At 52.3% G+C, this 19,222-nt stretch overlaps 1 protein-coding gene across 1 annotated transcript in view; it reads left to right on the forward strand.

The window, feature by feature from the left end:
- Positions 1-692: 692 nt before the first annotated feature.
- The window catches only part of L3MBTL1 (L3MBTL histone methyl-lysine binding protein 1), a 33,592-nt gene continuing 15,062 nt past the window's right edge, over positions 693-19,222 (forward strand). Inside the window, 11 exon segments of the mRNA XM_075011516.1 lie at positions 693-796; positions 2,792-2,918; positions 3,624-3,698; positions 4,043-4,072; positions 6,949-7,029; positions 7,867-7,971; positions 8,810-8,945; positions 9,618-9,709; positions 12,338-12,489; positions 16,068-16,144; positions 16,821-16,906. Coding sequence (XP_074867617.1) covers positions 696-796; positions 2,792-2,918; positions 3,624-3,698; positions 4,043-4,072; positions 6,949-7,029; positions 7,867-7,971; positions 8,810-8,945; positions 9,618-9,709; positions 12,338-12,489; positions 16,068-16,144; positions 16,821-16,906 — 1,062 coding nt within the window. The 5' untranslated portion in view covers positions 693-695.

Raw genomic sequence — 19,222 nt, forward strand, 5'->3', positions numbered from 1 at the left:
AGCCCCTAAAGGAGGGTCATGTGGAGCGAGATGGGGAGTCGGAGGTAATGCCTGCAAGCCGGGATAATCCAGCAGCCGCTCAGGGTAAGGATGCCAGCTGGCGCCTCTCCTCTGACATGATCTCAGACCCTAAAGGGAGGACGCTGCCGGGCTAAGCCATGGTGGATGTGAGAGCCATCACCGCTCTGCCCCACCCCCTCCAGACAGATACACTCTCCTGCCCCTGTAGAGGGGCACTTGGCTTTATCTGATGGGGAACCCAGAAGGCTTCTTCTGCTTGCTGGTGGTAGCTTCTGGAGGGCTAGTAGCCCAACAGACCTGTGCCCTTTCCCAAGCCCCAGTGGCTGCCTGGGACTAATGCATCAGTTTCAGGCAGAGTTTTCCCATGTCTCTCTCCCACTCTGCACCATGTGATCTTGCCACGGAGTGAGATGGTCCGTCCCGTCCTGGCTGTAAACCTGCTTCCAAAGCGCCTCTCTTGATCCTACCCAGGACAGGGCTGAAAGAGAGCTTCCTCCTCTCCAGGGTGTGTGCCTGAAGCCCAGCCCCCATCCTGAGACATGTGGGAGGCTGGCGTCTTCTGACCTGTGCTCTTCTCCTTCCCCAGTGGGTCTTGCCCGTTGGAGTTCACTTCTCTTTCACTCTCTCCTGATGCAGCCCTGCCCGATCAGCTCTCGCTGCCAACAACAGAGAGCATGTGCCACTGCGACACCTGCGGCCGGAGACATGTGTCGGAGGGGGCCCAGGAGGGCAGGGGATTCTGCAGCGAACATTGCCATCGGCAATTCAAGGAAAGGTAGAGGAGATGCTGCTTTGCAGGGCAAGAAGAACCTGCGCCTTCGGGGGAGGCACTCAGATCCGAATCCCGTGTTCCTCAGAACAGCCCTCGTGCTTTGGAGGAGGTGGGGTGCAGGCCCAGGTCTCTGGGGGCGGGGAGAGTCCTCTCTCCTTCCCGGGGGCAGGTTCTTCTGCCAGCAGACTCGGGTTGCTCCTGAGGTTGGTGGGAGAAGGTTGTCGTTGATTTCAGCAGGACCCAGCTTTCACGCGGAACGGCCGGGTCTCCCTGCATGAGAGGGCTGCACCTGGTACAGCGAAAAGCTTCTCCAGGGAACGGGATCCTGGGGAGACTTCCCCGCTCGGTCCCAAAGGACACGTTTTCCCTCATCGCATTCCCCAGCCAGAGCTGTCCAGTCCGTAGGACGAAGTGGGGCGGCCGCTCTATGCCCCACACTTGTGGGGGCCCTGCCTCGGCTGCCCAGCCGCCCTGTGCCCGAGAGTGATGGGGCTCTTGGGTCAGGTGGAGGAGGCAGCAGAGATTGCCTCCCTTCCCCGCTGCACTCACCATGTGGGTGGTGGGAGAGGTAGCGTGCCCTGCCCTGCCCTGCCGTACCGCGCCGCCCTCCCAGAGTGCCCTGCCGTGCCCTGCCGCACCGCGCCGCCCTGCCGCACCGCGCCGCCCTCCCAGCGTGCCCTGCCCTGCCCTGCCGCACCGCGCCGCCCTCCCAGCGTGCCCTGCCCTGCCCTGCCGCACCGCGCCGCCCTCCCAGCGTGCCCTGCCCTGCCCTGCCGCACCGCGCCACCCTTCCAGCGTGCCCTGCCCTGCCCTGCTCTGCCGCACCGCACCACCCTCCCAGCGTGCCCTGCCCTGTCCTGCCGCACCGCGCCGCCCTCCCAGCGTGCCCTGCCCTGTCCTGCCGCACCGCGCCGCCCTCCCAGCATGCCCTGCCCTGTCCTGCCGCACCGCGCCGCCCTCCCAGCGTGCCCTGCCCTGCCCTGCCGCACCGCGCCGCCCTCCCAGCGTGCCCTGCCCTGCCCTGCCGCACCGCGCCGCCCTTCCAGCGTGCCCTGCCCTGCCCTGCCGCACCGCGCCGCCCTTCCAGCGTGCCCTGCCCTGCCCTGCCGCACCGCACCACCCTCCCGGCGTGTCCTGCCCTGCCCTGCCCTGCTCTGCCACACCGTGCCACCCTCCCAGCGTGCCCTGCCCTGCCCTGCCGCACCGCGCCACCCTCCCAGCGTGCCCTGCCCTGCCCTGCCCTGCCGCGCCGTGCCGCCCTCCCAGCGTGCCCTGCTCTGCCGCGCCGTGCTGCCCTCCCAGCGTGCCCTGCCCCTCACTTCTCCACAGCAGCGGGGAGTGGAGAGCCTGTCTAGTTCCCACTGTCTGTGGAGATGTGAGACCCAGGAGGGCCGCAGGCAGGACAAGCTGCCAATCCTGCAGCCTGCGTGGTGAGTGCCGGTTGGGGGAGGTAACTGCTGCTGTCTCCACGCCAAGCGTCCCCTGTGGCTGTTGCCTGGGGGAGGGGGTACATGGGCGGAGCGGGGACGGTGGGACCTGGGGCTCAGTGGAGGGAGTGCCTTGGGACAGCCCTGTCCCAGCTCTCAGATGAGGGCAGCCACCATATGTCAATCAGGATTTCCAGTCTGCCATCCTTCTGGGTGCTGGGATCCAGGTGTTCGGTCCAGACCATCAGACCTCAGTCTGTTCGGGTCTGGTTCAGATTTGGATTTCAGACGCCCCATGTTCAAGGATCCAGGGCTTTGCTGCAGGCTGATTTGCTAACTCTGCCCACGTGAGGCCCTACGCTCTGGGCAGATTGCTCATTTTAATTAGGAGGAGCCATGCGCACAGGTGTAGAGGGGCTGCGTCGGGGAGGAGGGAGTGACAGGCAGTTGCTTCTCTGTCTGATGTTGCCCACACAACCTCCCTCCCTACCAGGCCCCTTAGAGCCAAGTTTGGTGACATCCCATCTGTAACCAACTGCTGCTGGGCATTATGGTCCCTTCTCCCCGCCAGGTCTGTCATCGTGGAGAACTCTGCCGGCAGCACAAACGCCACCGAAATCCTCAAGCCCGTGAAAAAACGGAAGCGAAGGGATTACCAGAGCCCTTCCGAGGAGGAGGAGTATGAATCAGAGCACATGGTAGGGGAGAGGGAAGGGGTGGAGCAGGCAATCTCACTCTGTTGGAGTAGAGGCGAGGGTGCCCGGCCATTTCCTCTGCGAGTGTTTGTCTCCCCTTTTTATTTACAAGTCTCAGTGCTCTCTTGATGATATGTCCAAGCATTGATCAGAAACTGACACCACAGTGCCAAAACGCAGCAAGAGAGAGGAAGAAATGGACCTCTCAAGGGACTGACCTCCAGTGCTCTGGACGTCTTGGGCCAGGTTTTCAGAGGACTCAGGCTGTGAGGTGCCTCTGGGGTGCTGAGCACTTTCTGAAAATCGAGCCATGACTGTGAGTCTGCTGAAGACTTCAACCCGCCAGCTCTGAGCTCTGTGAGAATCCTGGCCAGGTCAGCATGGAACATGGAGCAAGTATGCTCGCAAGCAGGAGAACGTGGGCCTCTGTGAGCCAAGTACCGCCTCATGGGGCGCACAGCACCAACCGACCAAACAATTAAGGTGGCAGAGCCCACAATGAATCCGACCTTCATGAGGTTGTTTCAGATCTGCTCCCAAATTCCACCCCGACACCTTCAGCCTTCTTACATGCCGGCTCCTGTTGGCTGGCCCGTTCTTAGATTTGGGCACCCAAAAAGTCTTGAGCACTTTGATAATCAGAGAAGGCAGGAGATGGGATAAGAGTGGCGAGCGACTGACTTGAGTTCTCTGCGCTCTCTTGGTTAGGAAGAGAAGCAGGAAGAGAGGAGGACCTTGGTGGGAGACCCCACCATCAACAGCACGGAGAGCGAGGAGTGGAGTGTGAACCAGCACGGTAAGGTGTGGCTGTCTCTGGTGTCTGCTTCCCAGGCAGAGGCAGGGTTAGATTGCAGGCGGGTAAAAGTCAGCTATAGTGTCCCGCTCACGACCCAGGTGACAATGGCTGGGGGTGGGGTGCTCCTGTAACTCATGATGCCGTTGAAATCCCCCAGATGAAGCGGTGTTACCGTGCATCACATGGAGGATTAGCCCTGAGAACTGCCAGACTTGTTCAGACCAAAGTCCATCTAGCCCAGTGTCCAGTCTCTGAATGCATCTATGGGTAGGATTCAAGTTTGGGTTCTAATAGCTCCTTTCCCACCACAGAGCTTCCCAAGGGAGGGGAGAGTGGACGGCCCAGCGGTTAGGCTACTGGTGCAATGTTTAGGAGAGTGGGGTTCAATCTTTGCTATGCCACAGACATCCTATTAATGTGGGCAAATCAATTAGTCTCTCTGTGTCACTGTTCCTGTCCATGCCACCCCCTGCAATGGGGGCCAGTAGAACTTGCCTTCCTCCCAAGGGCCTTTAATGCATTAAAGATTACTGGGTACTCAGGTCTTACAGTGAGAGGGGCCGGATGGACATGCACAAATGCAGCAGTAGCCAGTTGGTTAGCCCCTGTGCCAGCAGAGCTGGCCTGTCTCAGGTTGGCTTGGGAACCCCCACTTCTTATTTTTACAGCAATGGGACTTGGACATCCCTATCTTTGTAGTGGATTTGAAAGTCTCAACCGTTGATGCTGGATGGCTGCAGAATGTGTCTTTATGTCATGAATGTCTGAGCCATTCTTTTTAAGTGACAAATCTGAGGAACTGTCCCAGACTGAAGTGTCATTAAAGGAGGTTTTGGAACAAATTGATTAGCTAAACAGAAATAAGTCACCAGGACCAGATGGCATTCACCCAAGAGTTCTGAAGGAACTCAAATGTGAAATTGCAGAACTAGTAAGTGTGGTTTGTAACCTATCCCTTAAATTAGCTGCTCTACCTAATGACCAGAGGACAGCTAATGTGACACCAACTTTAAAAAGGGCTCTAGAGGTGATCCTGGCAATTACAGGCTGATAAGTCTAACTTCAGTACTGGGAAAACTGACTGAAAGTATAGTTAAGAAACAGATTTGTCAGGCACAGGCTATGTCTACACTGCAGGGTTTTTCAGAAATAACTTATTTTGATGTTCTAACATTGAAATAAGTCATTTCCAAAAAGAGCGCTCACACTGCAAGTACATTTCAAAACCGAGCGTTCATACTAGAGAGCCCAATTTTGAAATAATAGCAATGATGGGATACCTCCCCGGAGACCACTTAAGTTGTAATTCCCTCTGCTTTAGTACACCCGGAGTCCATTTCAAAATTGAAGGCGGGGCGTGGTTCATGAAAGTTTTTTTCCTTTTGTTGGAGTTAGTATTTCTCGTTAAATGCCCTGTTATCCCAAAATAACCAGGTTTGCAGTGTGGATGCAAGTTTTTTTTCCCCTCCAAAAAAGGGTTTAAAAAACAATGCAGACAAGCCAGGAGAGCTGAGCAGAAGTTATGGGGAGCAGTCAACATGATATTTGCAAAGGGAAATCATGCCTGACCAATCCTTTAGAATTCTCTGAGGGGATCAACAAGCATGTGGACAGAGGTGATCCAGTAGATATAGTGCACTTAATTTTTCAGGAAGCCTTCGACAAGGTCCCTCCCCAAAGGGTGTTAAATAACGTAAGCTGTTACGGGATAAGAGGGACAGTCCTCTCTCATGTTCCCTCTGTTTGCTTCCATCCATGTGCAGAATAAGTGTTATGTGCACCACCAACAAAAACACATGCTGGTGCACTCTGCTGATCAGCTGGGCTGCATTTCAGTCTCTCCTGGCTGGCTACCCAAGGGCTCAGCTTACAGAGAACACAGATCCTCTCTTAGGCTATGTCTACACTATGGCGAGAGAAGTTTCCGACAAAACTTCTGTCAACAGAATCGTGGCCACAGCATGAAAGTAGATCGCTCTGTCGATCCGCTCTGTCACCAGAGCCGCCAAGTGGAAGCAGAGCAGACAGGGCTGCCTGGAGACCCGGAAGCCCTGTCTGTTGACAAAGAGCCCCCCAGCGAGTCCACATGGCTTCTTTGTTGACAGATTCTGTTGAGAAAGGCATCCTGCCTCCCAAAAGTGCCGAGAAAGTAGGTCCTGCTCTGAGTGCAGGGGACTGGACTCGGGCTACGTCTACACTAGCCAAAAACTTCAAAATGGCCATTTGTGTGGCCATTTCGAAGATTGTGGCTTGTGTAGACATGGCCTCAATGACCTCTTGAGGTCTCTACCAGTTCTTTGATTCTATTCTATGCTGTTCAATTCTATTCTAAGTAAATAAGGAAGGGTTATTTATTCCTTCCCGTAACACAAAAACTAGACGTGACCAAATGAAATTAACAGGTAGCAGGTGTAAAACAACAAAAGGAAGTATTTCTTCATGCAACTCACAATCAACCTGTGGAACTCCCTTCCAGAGGATGTTGTGAACTCCAAGACTTTCGCAGGGTTCAAAAAAGAGCTAGATAAATTCATGGAGGAAAGGTCTGTCGATAGCTGTTAGCCAGGATAGGTAGGACTGGTGTTTTGTCAGAAGCTAAGAATGAGCAATGGGAGATGGATCACTTGACGTTTCCCTGTTCTGTTCATTCCCTCTGGGACGCTGGCATTGTCCACTGTTGAAAGATGGACACTGGGCTAGATGGGCCTTTGGTTGGGCTCGGTGTGGCCGTTCTCATGTTACTGGGCTCTCCACAGGGTAGCTGGTGCTGTATATAGTATGATTCTTTTAATGTTGGACCCTGGGCCCCTGACTATAGGCATCTCTAGTAAAGGGACAGAGAGAATAGAGGATCTGGTCTGCATGGGAGATGGCTTTACTTCTTGCCCTGCCAGTTGAACTGCCAGCCAGATGGACAGACGGGCCTTAGGCCCAATGCCACGCCTGCAGGGCAGCACCTGAGGTCATTGGGGCTGGGAGCAGCCGTGAGAGCAGCATTCATCCCTCCTTGTCAATGTGAATCACTCGCTGGACAGGACCACCTGTGCCTTCCCCGCTCTCCGAACATGGGTGACAGGGTGTGGGGGCCGGTGTGGGACCCTAGGGGAGCAGGTCTGGTTTTCTTCTCGTCTGGACCAGTTCACAGTTTGGTTCCAAAGGAAATGAATGAGCTCGATCTGCAGCCGTGCCTCTCAGTGGATTGTGTGTGTGTTTCTGCTGAGGTCAGCTCCCAGCGAGGAGAAGAAAGAAGGCTGGTCCTGGACATCCTACCTGGAGGAGCAGAAAGCCATCGCTGCCCCTTTACATTTGTTCCAGGAAGTGAGTTGGGATTTTCCTTTCCTCTTCTCCTGCCTTTCCTTTGCTCTCTTCCCCCGCTTCTCTGTTTGGCTGCTCAGCAAATGCCCCTATAGAGCGATGACCCTGGCTGTCTCCTTCTCCTCTGTCTCCTCCCTTGAGTCTGCCTGGGGTTGCCAGATTTTAAGAAAGGTTATGCAGGACACGTGGAGCCCTGCTGGCAGCCTCAGCCACATGAACCTCACGCAGGGGTGTGGGAACCCCGGCAGTGCTGGCTCCCAGCCGTGGGGCTGCGGGGGTCCCCCTCAAACCGGGATCCTGTGAGTGGGGCTGCCGGGGGCAGGCGAGCACTGCACGTGTCCCCCATAACCTTTCTTAAAATCTGGCAGCTGCAGGCAGGCTGAGGGCAGGAGGTTGAGGAGAAGGGCACTGCTCCGGGGACAGGGGGCCTCGGCAGCCCCGTGGGACATCTTTGGGGAAATGCAGGACTGTCTCACAGATGGCAGGATGTATAGCAACCCTAATTCCACCCTGCTCCGACCTTCACCAGCTGTCCAAAATGCCAGCTGCCTGCTGGATGGGAGAACATGAGTGTTATGCCCTCTATGAATCGCTCTGTCCTGTGCTTCTCTGGGCAAGAGGTGAGCCTCCGTGCTTAAGGGAGGCTGATCCAGGGCACTGAGGCGAGTGTGTGTGGCAAGCCAGTGCTGTTGGGCTTCCAGTCCTGTCGGCGATGAGAGAAACATGCCGTGGAAAAGAGAATGGCTTTAAAACCCAACCCCCCATAGGTTTTCCCCAGAGCCCCTGCCTTGATGGGCTGTGATGGGTGTTTGGAGCAGGTCTGTTCCTCTCTCATTTCAGTACCAGTCCGTCTCCCAGCACAGGAGTGGCTTCAAGGTGGGGATGAAACTGGAGGGGATTGATCCCCAGCACCCTTCGATGTACTTCATCCTGACCGTGGCTGAGGTAAGACATGGGCCTGGGAGGGACCTCCCTGGTCATCAAGTCCAGTCTCTTGCTATTGCAGGGAACCTGCTCACATGAGCCTGTCGATAAACGTATCGAGCTCCAACTCGACACAGATTGGGTGGTTTGGCCTTGTTCCTTCCCCGGGAGGTGTTTCAGAACCTCTCTCCTCCAATGGCAGAACATGGCCATTCTGTGTCTTCCTGCAGAGCCGCAGCTTTCGGCTGACAGCTCCTGCTTGCAGACCACTCATGGGCCACACCTTTAGGCCATCAGCTCAATCCCGGGGCTGGCTGGCAGTCACAGAGACCATCGCCTGGCTAGAGTCTGCTCAGTCTTTCTTCCAGGGGAGGAATTCAGCAAAGCTGTCGTGTTGTTAGTTTCTTGCTGTTGGCGATAGTTTCGCCAGGCTGACAACCTCTTGCAAAACACTTGAGAGAAGGAGAAGCATGGGGAGATTTGCCATAACCCTGGATCCACAGCAGGGCCAACTGTGCCTAGCCAGGCTGGCGGTAAAGTCAACTCTTCCTGTGGCTGTTGCTGAGAGTATAAATACTGGGGCCAGTGGCTCAGTGCCTGCCCTGTTCCCATGTTAAACGCACAGATCTGCCCGACTTCAAATGCGTTTGCCTGATTCCTGACACCTGCGTGTAAACATGGCTCTCCTGCCTTCTCAGCAAGCTGTCAAGGAGGTAAGTGATGGGCGTTTGCAGTGCTGGTGCGTGGGATGCTGGACAGGCTTCTTAGGCACGTGTTGCTCACAGGGATTAAAGCGCACATGGCGCAGCGTGGCTGTGGGTGGTCTCATCCATCAGTCCCCTTTCGCTCCTCACTGCAGGTTTGTGGTTACCGGATGCGCCTGCACTTCGACGGCTACTCTGAATGCCATGATTTCTGGCTGAATGCCGACTCCCCCAACATTCATCCTGCTGGCTGGTCTGAGGAGACGGGGCACAAACTGCAGCCCCCCAAAGGTAAGTTGTCAGTGAGGGCGGGACTGAGGATGCTGCTTGAGATGGGTCTTCCCTTGTGTTGCATGGAGGCTGCGGGATCTGGAGGGCAGGAGCGGGCAGGTTATGTTTTCATCAGTGCTTGGGCTGAGGGTGGAGGCCTATGGGGAGAAGAGGAGGAAAAGTTCTACAGGGAGGAGCAAAGCTTTCCTACACAGCAGGCTGTGGCACAGTATGCTAACATAGGCATCTGTCCGCTTAGGAGTTCTGGGTTCGAATCCTGGTCAGGTGCTGAGCTTTTTAATCCCAGGTGTCCTGGTCCCAGCCAGGAGTATGGTGAGCAGCACTGAATGTGCAAGCCAGGATCCTGCCCAGGACCAGGTACTCAGGTGATGAGAGTTAAGATGGCTTGTTGCCTTTCGCCGCTGTGGCTAGTACCTGTACTGCGGTGTTCCCCATCCTGAGCATAGGAGGGGCCACAGCCGCTGTGCTGCTATGGAGTGAGGATGGTTGCAGGAGGGAACACGCTGGGTGGGAGGCAGTGGCTGGACATTGGTTTCCAAGTCTAGTGCTTACACAGGACTTTGAAGTGCAGTTCAAAGACAGAAGCCCTGTCCTGTGGGGGCTCTGCTGGCCTGTCCTGGAGCTGCTCCTGTCTCTGCATGTTTGTGTCTGTCTCTTTGTGACGGTGTTTAGGTTACAAGGAGGAGGAATTCAGCTGGACCAACTACCTGAGGATAACGAAGGCTCAGGCAGCGCCCAGGCATCTGTTTGTGATGCCCACCGACGTGAGTGGCAGATCCCCTTCTCCCTCCTTCCTAGCACACTCCTCTGGCCACGTGCATTTCCCACACAGCGAGGATCTCCCCCACCAGTTTGCTTGGCCCTTTCCTCCCAACACCACCCGACTCTGCTCAAGCAGCGCACGCTCAAAGGACGCTGTAAATTAAGGGCTGTGTCACCAGCATCCCGAATGATGGGGATTGTTCAGAGAAGGGGAGTTTGTTTGGACCCATCTCTAATACAGCCTGTGTCCGCAGTTAAATGTGTTGAGTCCACGCGTGACATATGGAGCTACATGCTGCAGTGAAAGGCTCCCAGTAGTAGGAAAGGCTCTGGTTGGCTGGAGGCAGCAGTGTACACATCAGAGGCACTGCTTGTAGGGTATGTACAGGGAGTGGTGGGGGCTCAGGCCTGTAGGGTACTTACTCACCGAGACAGTTACTCACACCCGTGCTAGCTGGGCGGGCAGAGTCCATAAATCTAGATATAGCCCCAGACAGAAGTGGTCAAAAATATTTGTTTAAAGATGTTTCCAAGAAAACTTTTCTTATGAATTTTTTTTTCTAGAAATTGAAAGAAAAAAGGCCAGTTTTCCACCCGCATCCTTCCCTTTCTCTGTCTCGCTTTCTCCCCCTCTGCCCCCATGGTCGCTTTTTTTTTTTTTTTTCCCCTCTTCCCCAGAAGCAAAATGAAATGGAAAAAGGAGAAACGGGAGAGAAGGGAGAAGGGGAGGGTGAGGCCTGGAATGTTTTCACAAAGGATCCTGAAAAAATGGACTTTTAGCTGAAAATGTCAGATTTGTTTTTGAGGGAAAGCCGACCTGATCTGCTCTGAGAACAGAGTCTTTGGAGCCGGTGATAATCCATCATCTTGCTAATAAAGTCAGTCCCAACAAATGACATGTGATTATCACAGCTGGTTCTCATTCAGCTCAGCCAGTGCAGCATTTCACACAGGGCTTTAGGTAAATGTTGGACCTGAGAAGACTAGACCAAGGGGGCAGGGTGAGAGGGAGAGCGCAGGTGTCGGTGATTTCACAGAGGAATATGGCTGCTGTCTTTTCTCAGGCTGACCCTTGGCATTAAAGGTAGTTGCTAGAGACTGGGAAGTAATACAGGTTGAAACTCCCTGGTCTGGCACCTGGTGAGTCCTGAACCACACAATTTACCAGCTCAGGGGAGGTCAATGAGCCCCTCTGCTGCCACTGGGGGCTGGCATTGACAGAACAGATGTGTGGAAGGGCACTCAGCTGCAGGGCTCTGTCTCTGGCCACAGGGCTGTACCCCCAGCCTCAAGTACCTGCTCCCCTGAGCTGGAATGACACAAATGAGCTGTATGGAGATACACATCTCATAGAGCTGGAAGGGACCTCGGGAGGCTATTGAGTCCAGTCCTCTGCCAGGACCAAGCACCATCCCCCTCTTTTTTTTTTTTAAATCTATTTGCCCTAGATCCCTAAACACCTCCCTCAAGGATTAAGCTCACAACCCTGGGTTTAGTAGGGCAGTCCTCAAACCACTGAGCTATCTCTCCCCCTATTTGTGGTACTCTGGGAGGACAGGGAAGGCGTTACTGAGGCCATGTCTCCATTAGACATTAAAGTTGATTGTAGCTATGCAATTCTAACTTTGGCAATTGCATAGCTAGAATCAACTTATCTATGATCAGCTTACCTGGCCGTCCTCACAGAGGGAGGTCGATGGGAGAAACTCTCATGTTGACCTCTCTTACTCCTTGCCAGTGCTTTTTTGGTTGTGATGGTGGGGGGGAACCTCCTTGCCTTCTCCACCTTCCTCCCCCAACCGGGTTCCCATGGCTGGGGATGCCAGAAGGGCGCTGGGGGCTCCAGCTCCCAGCCCCACTCTGCTGCGGCGGGGGGGGGGTGTCTCTGCTTCTCAGCTGTGGGCTGGCAGGGGCTCCTGCTCTGAGCTCCACTCTAAAAAGGTGACCATGTGCCGTCCCAGTGCAAACCGTCACAAAAAAAGCACGGCTCCTCACGATCCTGAGGAGTATGGGGGTTGATTGCCAACCCCGGGTGGTTTGATTTCACCTGTCCCTACTTGGCACATGAAATGGAACTCTGGAATATCGACCCTGAGAGGGTCGATCTTCCGCCTAGTAGAGACATACCCTGAGTGTGGGCCGCTGGCTTTTTCCCATGAGTGCTCTAATCCTGGAGCATCTATGGAAGCCAGACTGGAGGTGTTGCCGGATGAGGGAAGTCTGGTTTATAGAAGTCCAATCTGTCCTGGAAACAAGTGATTTATTACACACCCTATTTCTAAGGGAAGCTGCTCTCTGGGGCCACAGCATCTAGCAGGGCCTGGCAGTCTCAGTTCACCTGTATCTTCGCAGATCTGTGAGCGGCTTGCCCTGCAGCCTAAGTCACATCATGTAGCTCCCCTGTGCCTGCTTCCCAGGGGTGCTGGGAGGCAAAATGCACTAACTTTCAAAGCACTTTGAGCCCCACAGATGAAGGGCGCAGTGCTACTGCTCAAGCGTTCCCTAGGATGTCATCCAGCAGCTGCTTAGGGCTGGGCGCGGAAGGGCTGGGGATGGGCTGGGGATGTAGCTATCAGAGCAAACCCAACTAGTGCCCAGATGCACCTGTCCTGTGTCTCTCCTTTCCCCAGAATGCTGCTCCCACAGGATTCCAGGTGGGTGCGAAACTAGAAGCCGTGGACCGCATGAACCCTTCTTTGATATGCGTTGCCACGGTGACGGACGTGGTGGACAATCGTTTTCTGGTGCACTTTGACAATTGGGATGATACTTATGACTACTGGTAAGAACACGGGCAGGTCCTTCCAGCACTGCCTCCTGCAGTAACTGATACTGGATGAGCCCTGGGATGTGGAGAATGCTCTTGGCCAGTTGTCTGGTATTGTCCCGAGGAGGTGAATTTCCTCCTGCAAGCATGAGATGTTAAGCCTTAAAGGGACCAAGTTGGCCTGAGGGCTATTTTCCCTTGCTAGTAGCCCCCCTTTAGTCCGTGGTTCTGTGGCGTTTATTAAAATGACTCTAGGGACAGGCCTGAACCAAACCCTGGTTCTGAGCCCACCTTAAGCTGAGAAAGTTCAGATCTTGAGCCAAATTTTGCAGCTTAGGCTCAATGTGGATTCATTCTGGACAATTAAAGTCTGCTGCAAATGCAGAACCTGAGTCCAGCCTCATAACCAGCAATCTCTGTCTGTCGCATCACAGCCCTCTCCTTCACCTAGAGCGTGTCAGCATGACAAAAACCTGGAAACATGATAATTATCAGTGGGGGACAGAAATAACCGGGATACAAAATTGATAGGAATCTGCAAAATAGAAAAAAAAAGACAAGAGTTGTTGCATTGTTGGGGAAATGGTGCAATACATAAAAGAGAGCCTGGTGTTAAACATAATAAAAATCTTAAATGACCTAAAGAATTTCCATGGCTAGACATTCCGTGTCTGAAGCATGAGCATAGCTGTAGAAGTCCCTGGCCACCTGACCAGGATGGTGACTGCGAAATGTTCAAGGAGACTGGAGAGGCTACAAAACCAGAAAACTTATTACTAATGGTGGCAGGGGCCGGGGGGGATTTAAACTATCCCGTACTGATTGGATATACATGACCTCAGGACAGGAGGCTGAGAGAGAATTTCTAGACACCATAAATGCCTTCTTCTTGGAGCAACTAGACCTGGAACCCACAAGGGGAAACACAATTCTTCATTTAGTTTTAAGTGGTGCACACAATCCAGTCTGAACCACTGGGTAATAGTGACTGTAATGCAAGTAAATTTAAAAACCTTGAAAAGGGGAATATACGAAAGAGACTGCCCATGGTAGCATTTAACTTGAAAAAGGAGGAAGCTGGTTACATGAAAAATAGAAGAAATAACCATGACTGAAAGGCCAGCAAATGGCATGGAAATTATTTCAAAACAACAGAACAGAACTCAAACTAAATGTACAACCAAATTAAAAAAACAAAACAACAACACAGTAAGGGGACCATAAAAGCGCCAGCACAGCTAAGCAACAGAGTAGAAGAGGCAGTTAAAGACAATAAGATGTCCTTTGAAAATGGAAGTCGAATCCTACTGAGGAAAATAGAAAGTAGCATTGGCAAGTACAGTGTAAAATATAAGTATGCTGGCCAAAAAAGAATTTGAGGAACAATTAACAAATAATACAAAACCAGCAATATTTAAAGCACATCTGAAGCAGAAACTCTGCCAGAAAACCAGTGGGGCCACCGAATAAGTGAAATGCTAAAGGAGCACTCAAGGAAGATAAAGCTATTGCAGAGAAGCTAAATGAATGCATCCATTTTCCTTGCGGAGCAGGCAGATGAAATTCAGTGTTAAGAAGTGCAAAATTGTGCACTCTGGAAAACAATCCCAACTATAAACAAAAAATGATGGAGTCTAAAATAGTGGTTCCAAGTCAGGAAAGATCTTGGAGTCATGGATAGTCCTCTGAAGACATCCACCCACTGCTCAGCAACAATCCAAGAAACTAACAGAATGTTGGATACCATTAGGAAAGGGATAGATAGTAAGACAAATATCATGCTCAACTTGCTTAAACTCTTGTATTTGGGGTGGAGCGTAGGTCATTTACAAGTCTCCTCTACTTCACTCCATCCCAGGACAAAACTTCTAGCTGACCCCCAGGAGCACTCCAGTTGTTGTCCTTTGGTCTCAGTAGACCTTCTTCACGTTGTCTGAGCTCTTCCTCTTTTGAGTTTTCCTTAGAGTTCCAGTGGAGAGCTTGACTGACTCTGCTGGATGATGGCTTTCTGAGAATCTGGCCTAGTCATCCCCACTTCCTTCTCTTGATTTGAATGTCAAGTGGTTCTTGTCCTGCTCTGTTCCAAAGTTCCTCATCTGTGATCAAGTCTTGCCATATGAGGCGAAGGATGCGCCTCAGGCATCTGTTTATGAATGTCTGTAGCTTGTGAGTTGAAGACTTTTTAGTATGCCAGGTCTCACATGCATACAAGAGCAAAGTTTTCGCATTTCACTCCTCACCATAAGGTCACTTGGGTTTCACCAGACCACCAGTCAGAAAACCCGACTGATCTCATCTGTATCAGTTTTGTCAGAAGATTGATGCAAGATGTCCATGCTAGAAGAGGAGCAGATGTAGATTCAGACCTCCATTTGGTCATGATAAAACTCAAGTTCAAATGCAAGAGGTACACCACAAAAGCCACTAAGACAGATAATTGGAGATAGGCATCTCCTAGAGCTGGAAGGGATCTTGGGAGGTCATCTAGTCCAGTCCCCTGCCCTCTTGGCAGGACCAAGCACCATCCCTGACATCTATTTGCCCCGGTCCCTACATGGCCTTTTCAAGGATTAAGCTCACAACCCTAGGTTTAGCATGCTAATAATGCTCAAACCAGTGAGCTGTCCCTCCCCCCAGAGTGAGATTCAGCCAGGACTGAGATTCAGCATGGAGGAGCTGAAGGACATAGGGACATGAGGCAGTTTCCAAGTGGAGCTGTCCAACAGATACGCACTTCTGACAAACCTCATCACCAAAGATGCTGCTCATGGACAGAAATATCCTAATGCCCCAATCTAAATCCATGGCATGCGCACCCCTTTAATATGACATGCAGTTCTGGTTGCCCCATCTGAAAAATTATATATATTGGAATTGGAAAAAGTAGAAAGAAGAGCAACAAAACTGGTTAGTGACATGGAGTAGTTTCCCTATGAAGAAAGTTTAAAAAGACTAGGACTGTTCAGCTTAAAAAAAAAGAAGAGATGGGACATGACAGGTCTATAAAATAATGAATGGTTTGGAGAAAGTGAATAAAGAAGTGTTATAAGGCGTCTCTGGCACATGTCAGCATTATGGTGTTGAAATGGGCAATGGATACTGAAGTGACTGGTACTGGGGAATTTCCCTGCCTAAGAACTAATGGAATAAAAGGGGGATGCATTTAAAATGTCGCCACGCTCACCTATCACAACGTTGTTTTCACCTCAGCAGTGCACCTTTTAACAACGGGTTATTCAGTACACATTTTACACGTAAAACCTTGAATAAAATAATGTATTAATACCATTCTAATATAGAGCATTTTAATACGATACGATAAAACGGTACCAGTGTCAGCAGTCCCAGGGCCGCTGCTCTCTGCTGGGGAGGAAGGCAGCCACAGGCTGGGCTGGAGAATGCTTAGGTTGGCTCCTGGCTCTTAGGCTATGCTCCAGCCACCAGCATGCTGCGCTGGCCTCACTGGTCCCATCTGTCTGGCAGGAGACCTGCCTGGCTCCTGCAGTCTTGTGCCTGGCTGTGGTGAGTTCATGTGCTTGCCTTGGGGGTGACTGTACCTGCGTCCCCTTTGATTGTGGATGTGTATGCTGCAGGTGCGACCCCAGCAGTCCGTACATCCACCCTGTTGGCTGGTGTCAGGAGCATGGGAAACCCCTCACGCCTCCTCAAGGTGAGTCGTGCAGCCAGAGTGTGTATGCCAGGCTGTGGCTGGCTTCCAGCTGCTGCCCTCCAGGGAACTCCCACTTGGGACCAGGCGCTAACGCCCTGGTTCAGCTGATGGCTGTTTTGCATGACTAATAAGGGCTTTTATGCAGGGGAGCTTTTAAAATAAGGACGGGCCTTGCGGCTGCTGCCAGCCACCCCTGCAGTTTTGTGCCTCACTTGGCCAACACAAAACACACCCAGGCCTTTGCTAGGAATTCTGGGTAGTGCCGTCCAGCCGGTATTTCCTGTCCCAGCGAGTCGTGTAATGAGCACTACTGTGGGAGGGCACTTGTGCACCCTACGCACGTCTGACCCTCACACCGCAGCCAGCTGGAGCCAAGGGGGAGGAGCAGAAAAGCCGTGCCCTGGATTTAGCTGTGCTAGTCCATGTGCAGTGTGCTGGTTCTGTCAGGCCAGTCAGAGGGGTACAGGAGAACCCCACCTGTCGGCTGCTGGCACAGGAGTCACTCACTAATGCTTCCCCCCCCAGTAGATTTTGGGGTACAGAAGGACCTGACACCTATCCAGGAGTTTCCAGAGTTCCCTCCGGCCCCTGTGCTGCATTGATCCCAGGGGGAGGGGGAAACGTGGGACACGCCCTAGTGAGAAGCACTCAACCTGCCCATTGTTCTCCCGTCCAGACTATCCTGACCCTGACAGCTTCAGCTGGGAAAGATACCTGATGGAAACCAGAGCGTCTGCAGTGCCAGCTTGGGCCTTTAAAGTGGTGAGTGCCGGGGCCTGGCCCTGCCTGTGGCTCTGCAGTCACGGGCTGGGGAGCACTAGACCTCTGGAGGCGCCACTCGGCCCATGTGGGCCTCTCAGTTGGCACCAAACACTCCCTCCCTCACGCGGTGCCTCAGCCACGCTGGGGTGGGCCTGGAGAGCGAGAGCGCTGGGCCCGTGTCTCCTACAGACACTGGATTTGGAGTCATGCTGCCAATCTCATTTTTGAAATCAGCCTGTGCACTGAGCGATTCACCTGGTGGGCTGAGCCCCGGGCGCCATCGCCACATACGGTCCCCCTATTGTGGCCGCCCCAGGTGGTGTGGGAGGCAGCAGCTGTGTAGTGTTTCTCCCTCCAGGGCTTTGGGGTGTGAAGGAGGGAAATCGGACTGCCAGGCAGGTTATTAGGAGCAGGGCTGATGGGAGACAAATGCAGTGTGTTGAAAACTGCCTACAGACAGACAACAGCAGCATCCGGCCAGCAGCCACTGACCCAGGCGTTCTGCTCCAAAAGGCCCCTCATCCTGAGCAAGATGATCTGGGCCTATAATTGAATTAACCCAACCCTGCTGTCCTCCCTGCTCAACTCGTTAAACTCCAAAGACTCCCTCTGAACTCCCACTCCTTGGGGGTGCCCTGCTGTGCCTCTCCCTCCTGGGGGAGGTTGTTTCAGGCTATACATTTATTCCTAACATGTGAGCATTACAGAGAAAACATTTTAACCCATCATCTGAAGCGTCAGGAGGCCAAAGTTCATCCAACCCTTGCTAGGAAGGCTTGGGGTCCCACTTGGACAGAGGGTCCTGCCCATTCGCTAGATCAGAAAGAAGGCCCCATGTCTTCGTTTAAACACAGGCCATTTATCCAAGTCCTTTCTCTGCTGGTCTCTGGACATCCCGCTTTGACCCACTATATGTGAGCCTGTCCGGGGCAGCAGCTCTCTAGAGGTGCAACAACCTGTGGGAATTGTGCCCAGTTCCCCCTCCCATTGTTCATTCTTGGAGGGCTCTGGATCCCGCTCCTCTGTGGCATTGCTGACTCTTGCTGTCCCACGGTGATAAGGTGACACATTGCTTGGAGTTCTCAAAACTGTCACAGTGTTACTTTCTTAGACTCAGCGACTGAGAGGTTTTTGCTGCTGCTAAGCTACGTGTCACCTCTCTGAAACGCTAGCTTGTCTGCAGTGCCAGCAAACTCCCCAGGACTCTCCCAGTCCAAACCTTTCCTAGGAGGTCCTCATTGGTGAACTCCAGTTCCCGAGTTCTTCGGAGGCATCCGTTCACAAAACCTTGTCAAGTTTGTTGCTCCTTTCAAGAATCAGTCCATAGAAGCTTATTGGCTTAACTGGGGTTGACAGATCCTTGACACCAATCACAGCACTGTTTGGTTTAGCATAAAAGTAAAACAAGTTTATTAATGCAAGGATAGCGGTTTCTGTGTTAACAAGTAGAAGGTATTGAGACAGGAATGGTGACAAATGAACAAAATTGAAAACATACCTCTCAGCGGGAATCTCAGCTTAACCAACTGGAGTACTGTGTTCAAAGTTTTTCAGTTCAAAGAATTTTTTTTTTTGACAGTGAAAATGAGGTTGGTATGGGAGCTAAAGTAGGAAGAGAACAAGTTAAAGATTACTGACACAAGTGAGATGTGTTCAAGTCACCCAGGCCTGATGAAATGCATCCTAGAATACTCCAGGGGCTGACTGAGGCTATATCTGAGCCATTGGCTATTATCATTGAAAAGTCATGGAAGTCCAGGGAGATTCCAGAAGACTGGAAAAGGGCAAATACAGTGCCCATCTATAAAAATGGGAAAGAAGGATAACCCAGGGAATTACAGACCTGTCAGCTTAACTTCTGTGCCAGGAACAAAAACAGAGCAAATAATTAAGCTAAGGTGATAAGTGACAGCATGGATTTGTCAAGAACAAATCATGTCAAACCCACCTGATGGCTTTCTCTGACAAGCTAACAGATCTTGTGGCTGAGGTGGAAGTGATGAGTGTGGTAAGGCATTTGAGAGAGTCTTTCATGGCCTTTTCATTAGCAAATCAGGGAAATACAACAAAACAAAAAAGCAGTCAAGTAGCTCTTTAAAAACTAACAAAATAATTTATTAGGTGACGAGCTTTTGTGGGACAGACGCACTTCTTCAAATCAAAGGAAATACAACAGTTAGATAACCATTCCCAGAGAATAGTTATCACTGGTTCACAGTCATGCTGGAGAGGCATAACAAGTGGGGTTCTGCAGAGATCAACAATTTAGATGATGACTGAGATAACACCCTTAACAAGTTTGCAAATGATACCAAA

The sequence above is a fragment of the Carettochelys insculpta genome, chromosome 17 (genome assembly GCF_033958435.1).
Source record: "Carettochelys insculpta isolate YL-2023 chromosome 17, ASM3395843v1, whole genome shotgun sequence".
NCBI classification, from domain to species: Eukaryota; Metazoa; Chordata; order Testudines; family Carettochelyidae; genus Carettochelys; species Carettochelys insculpta.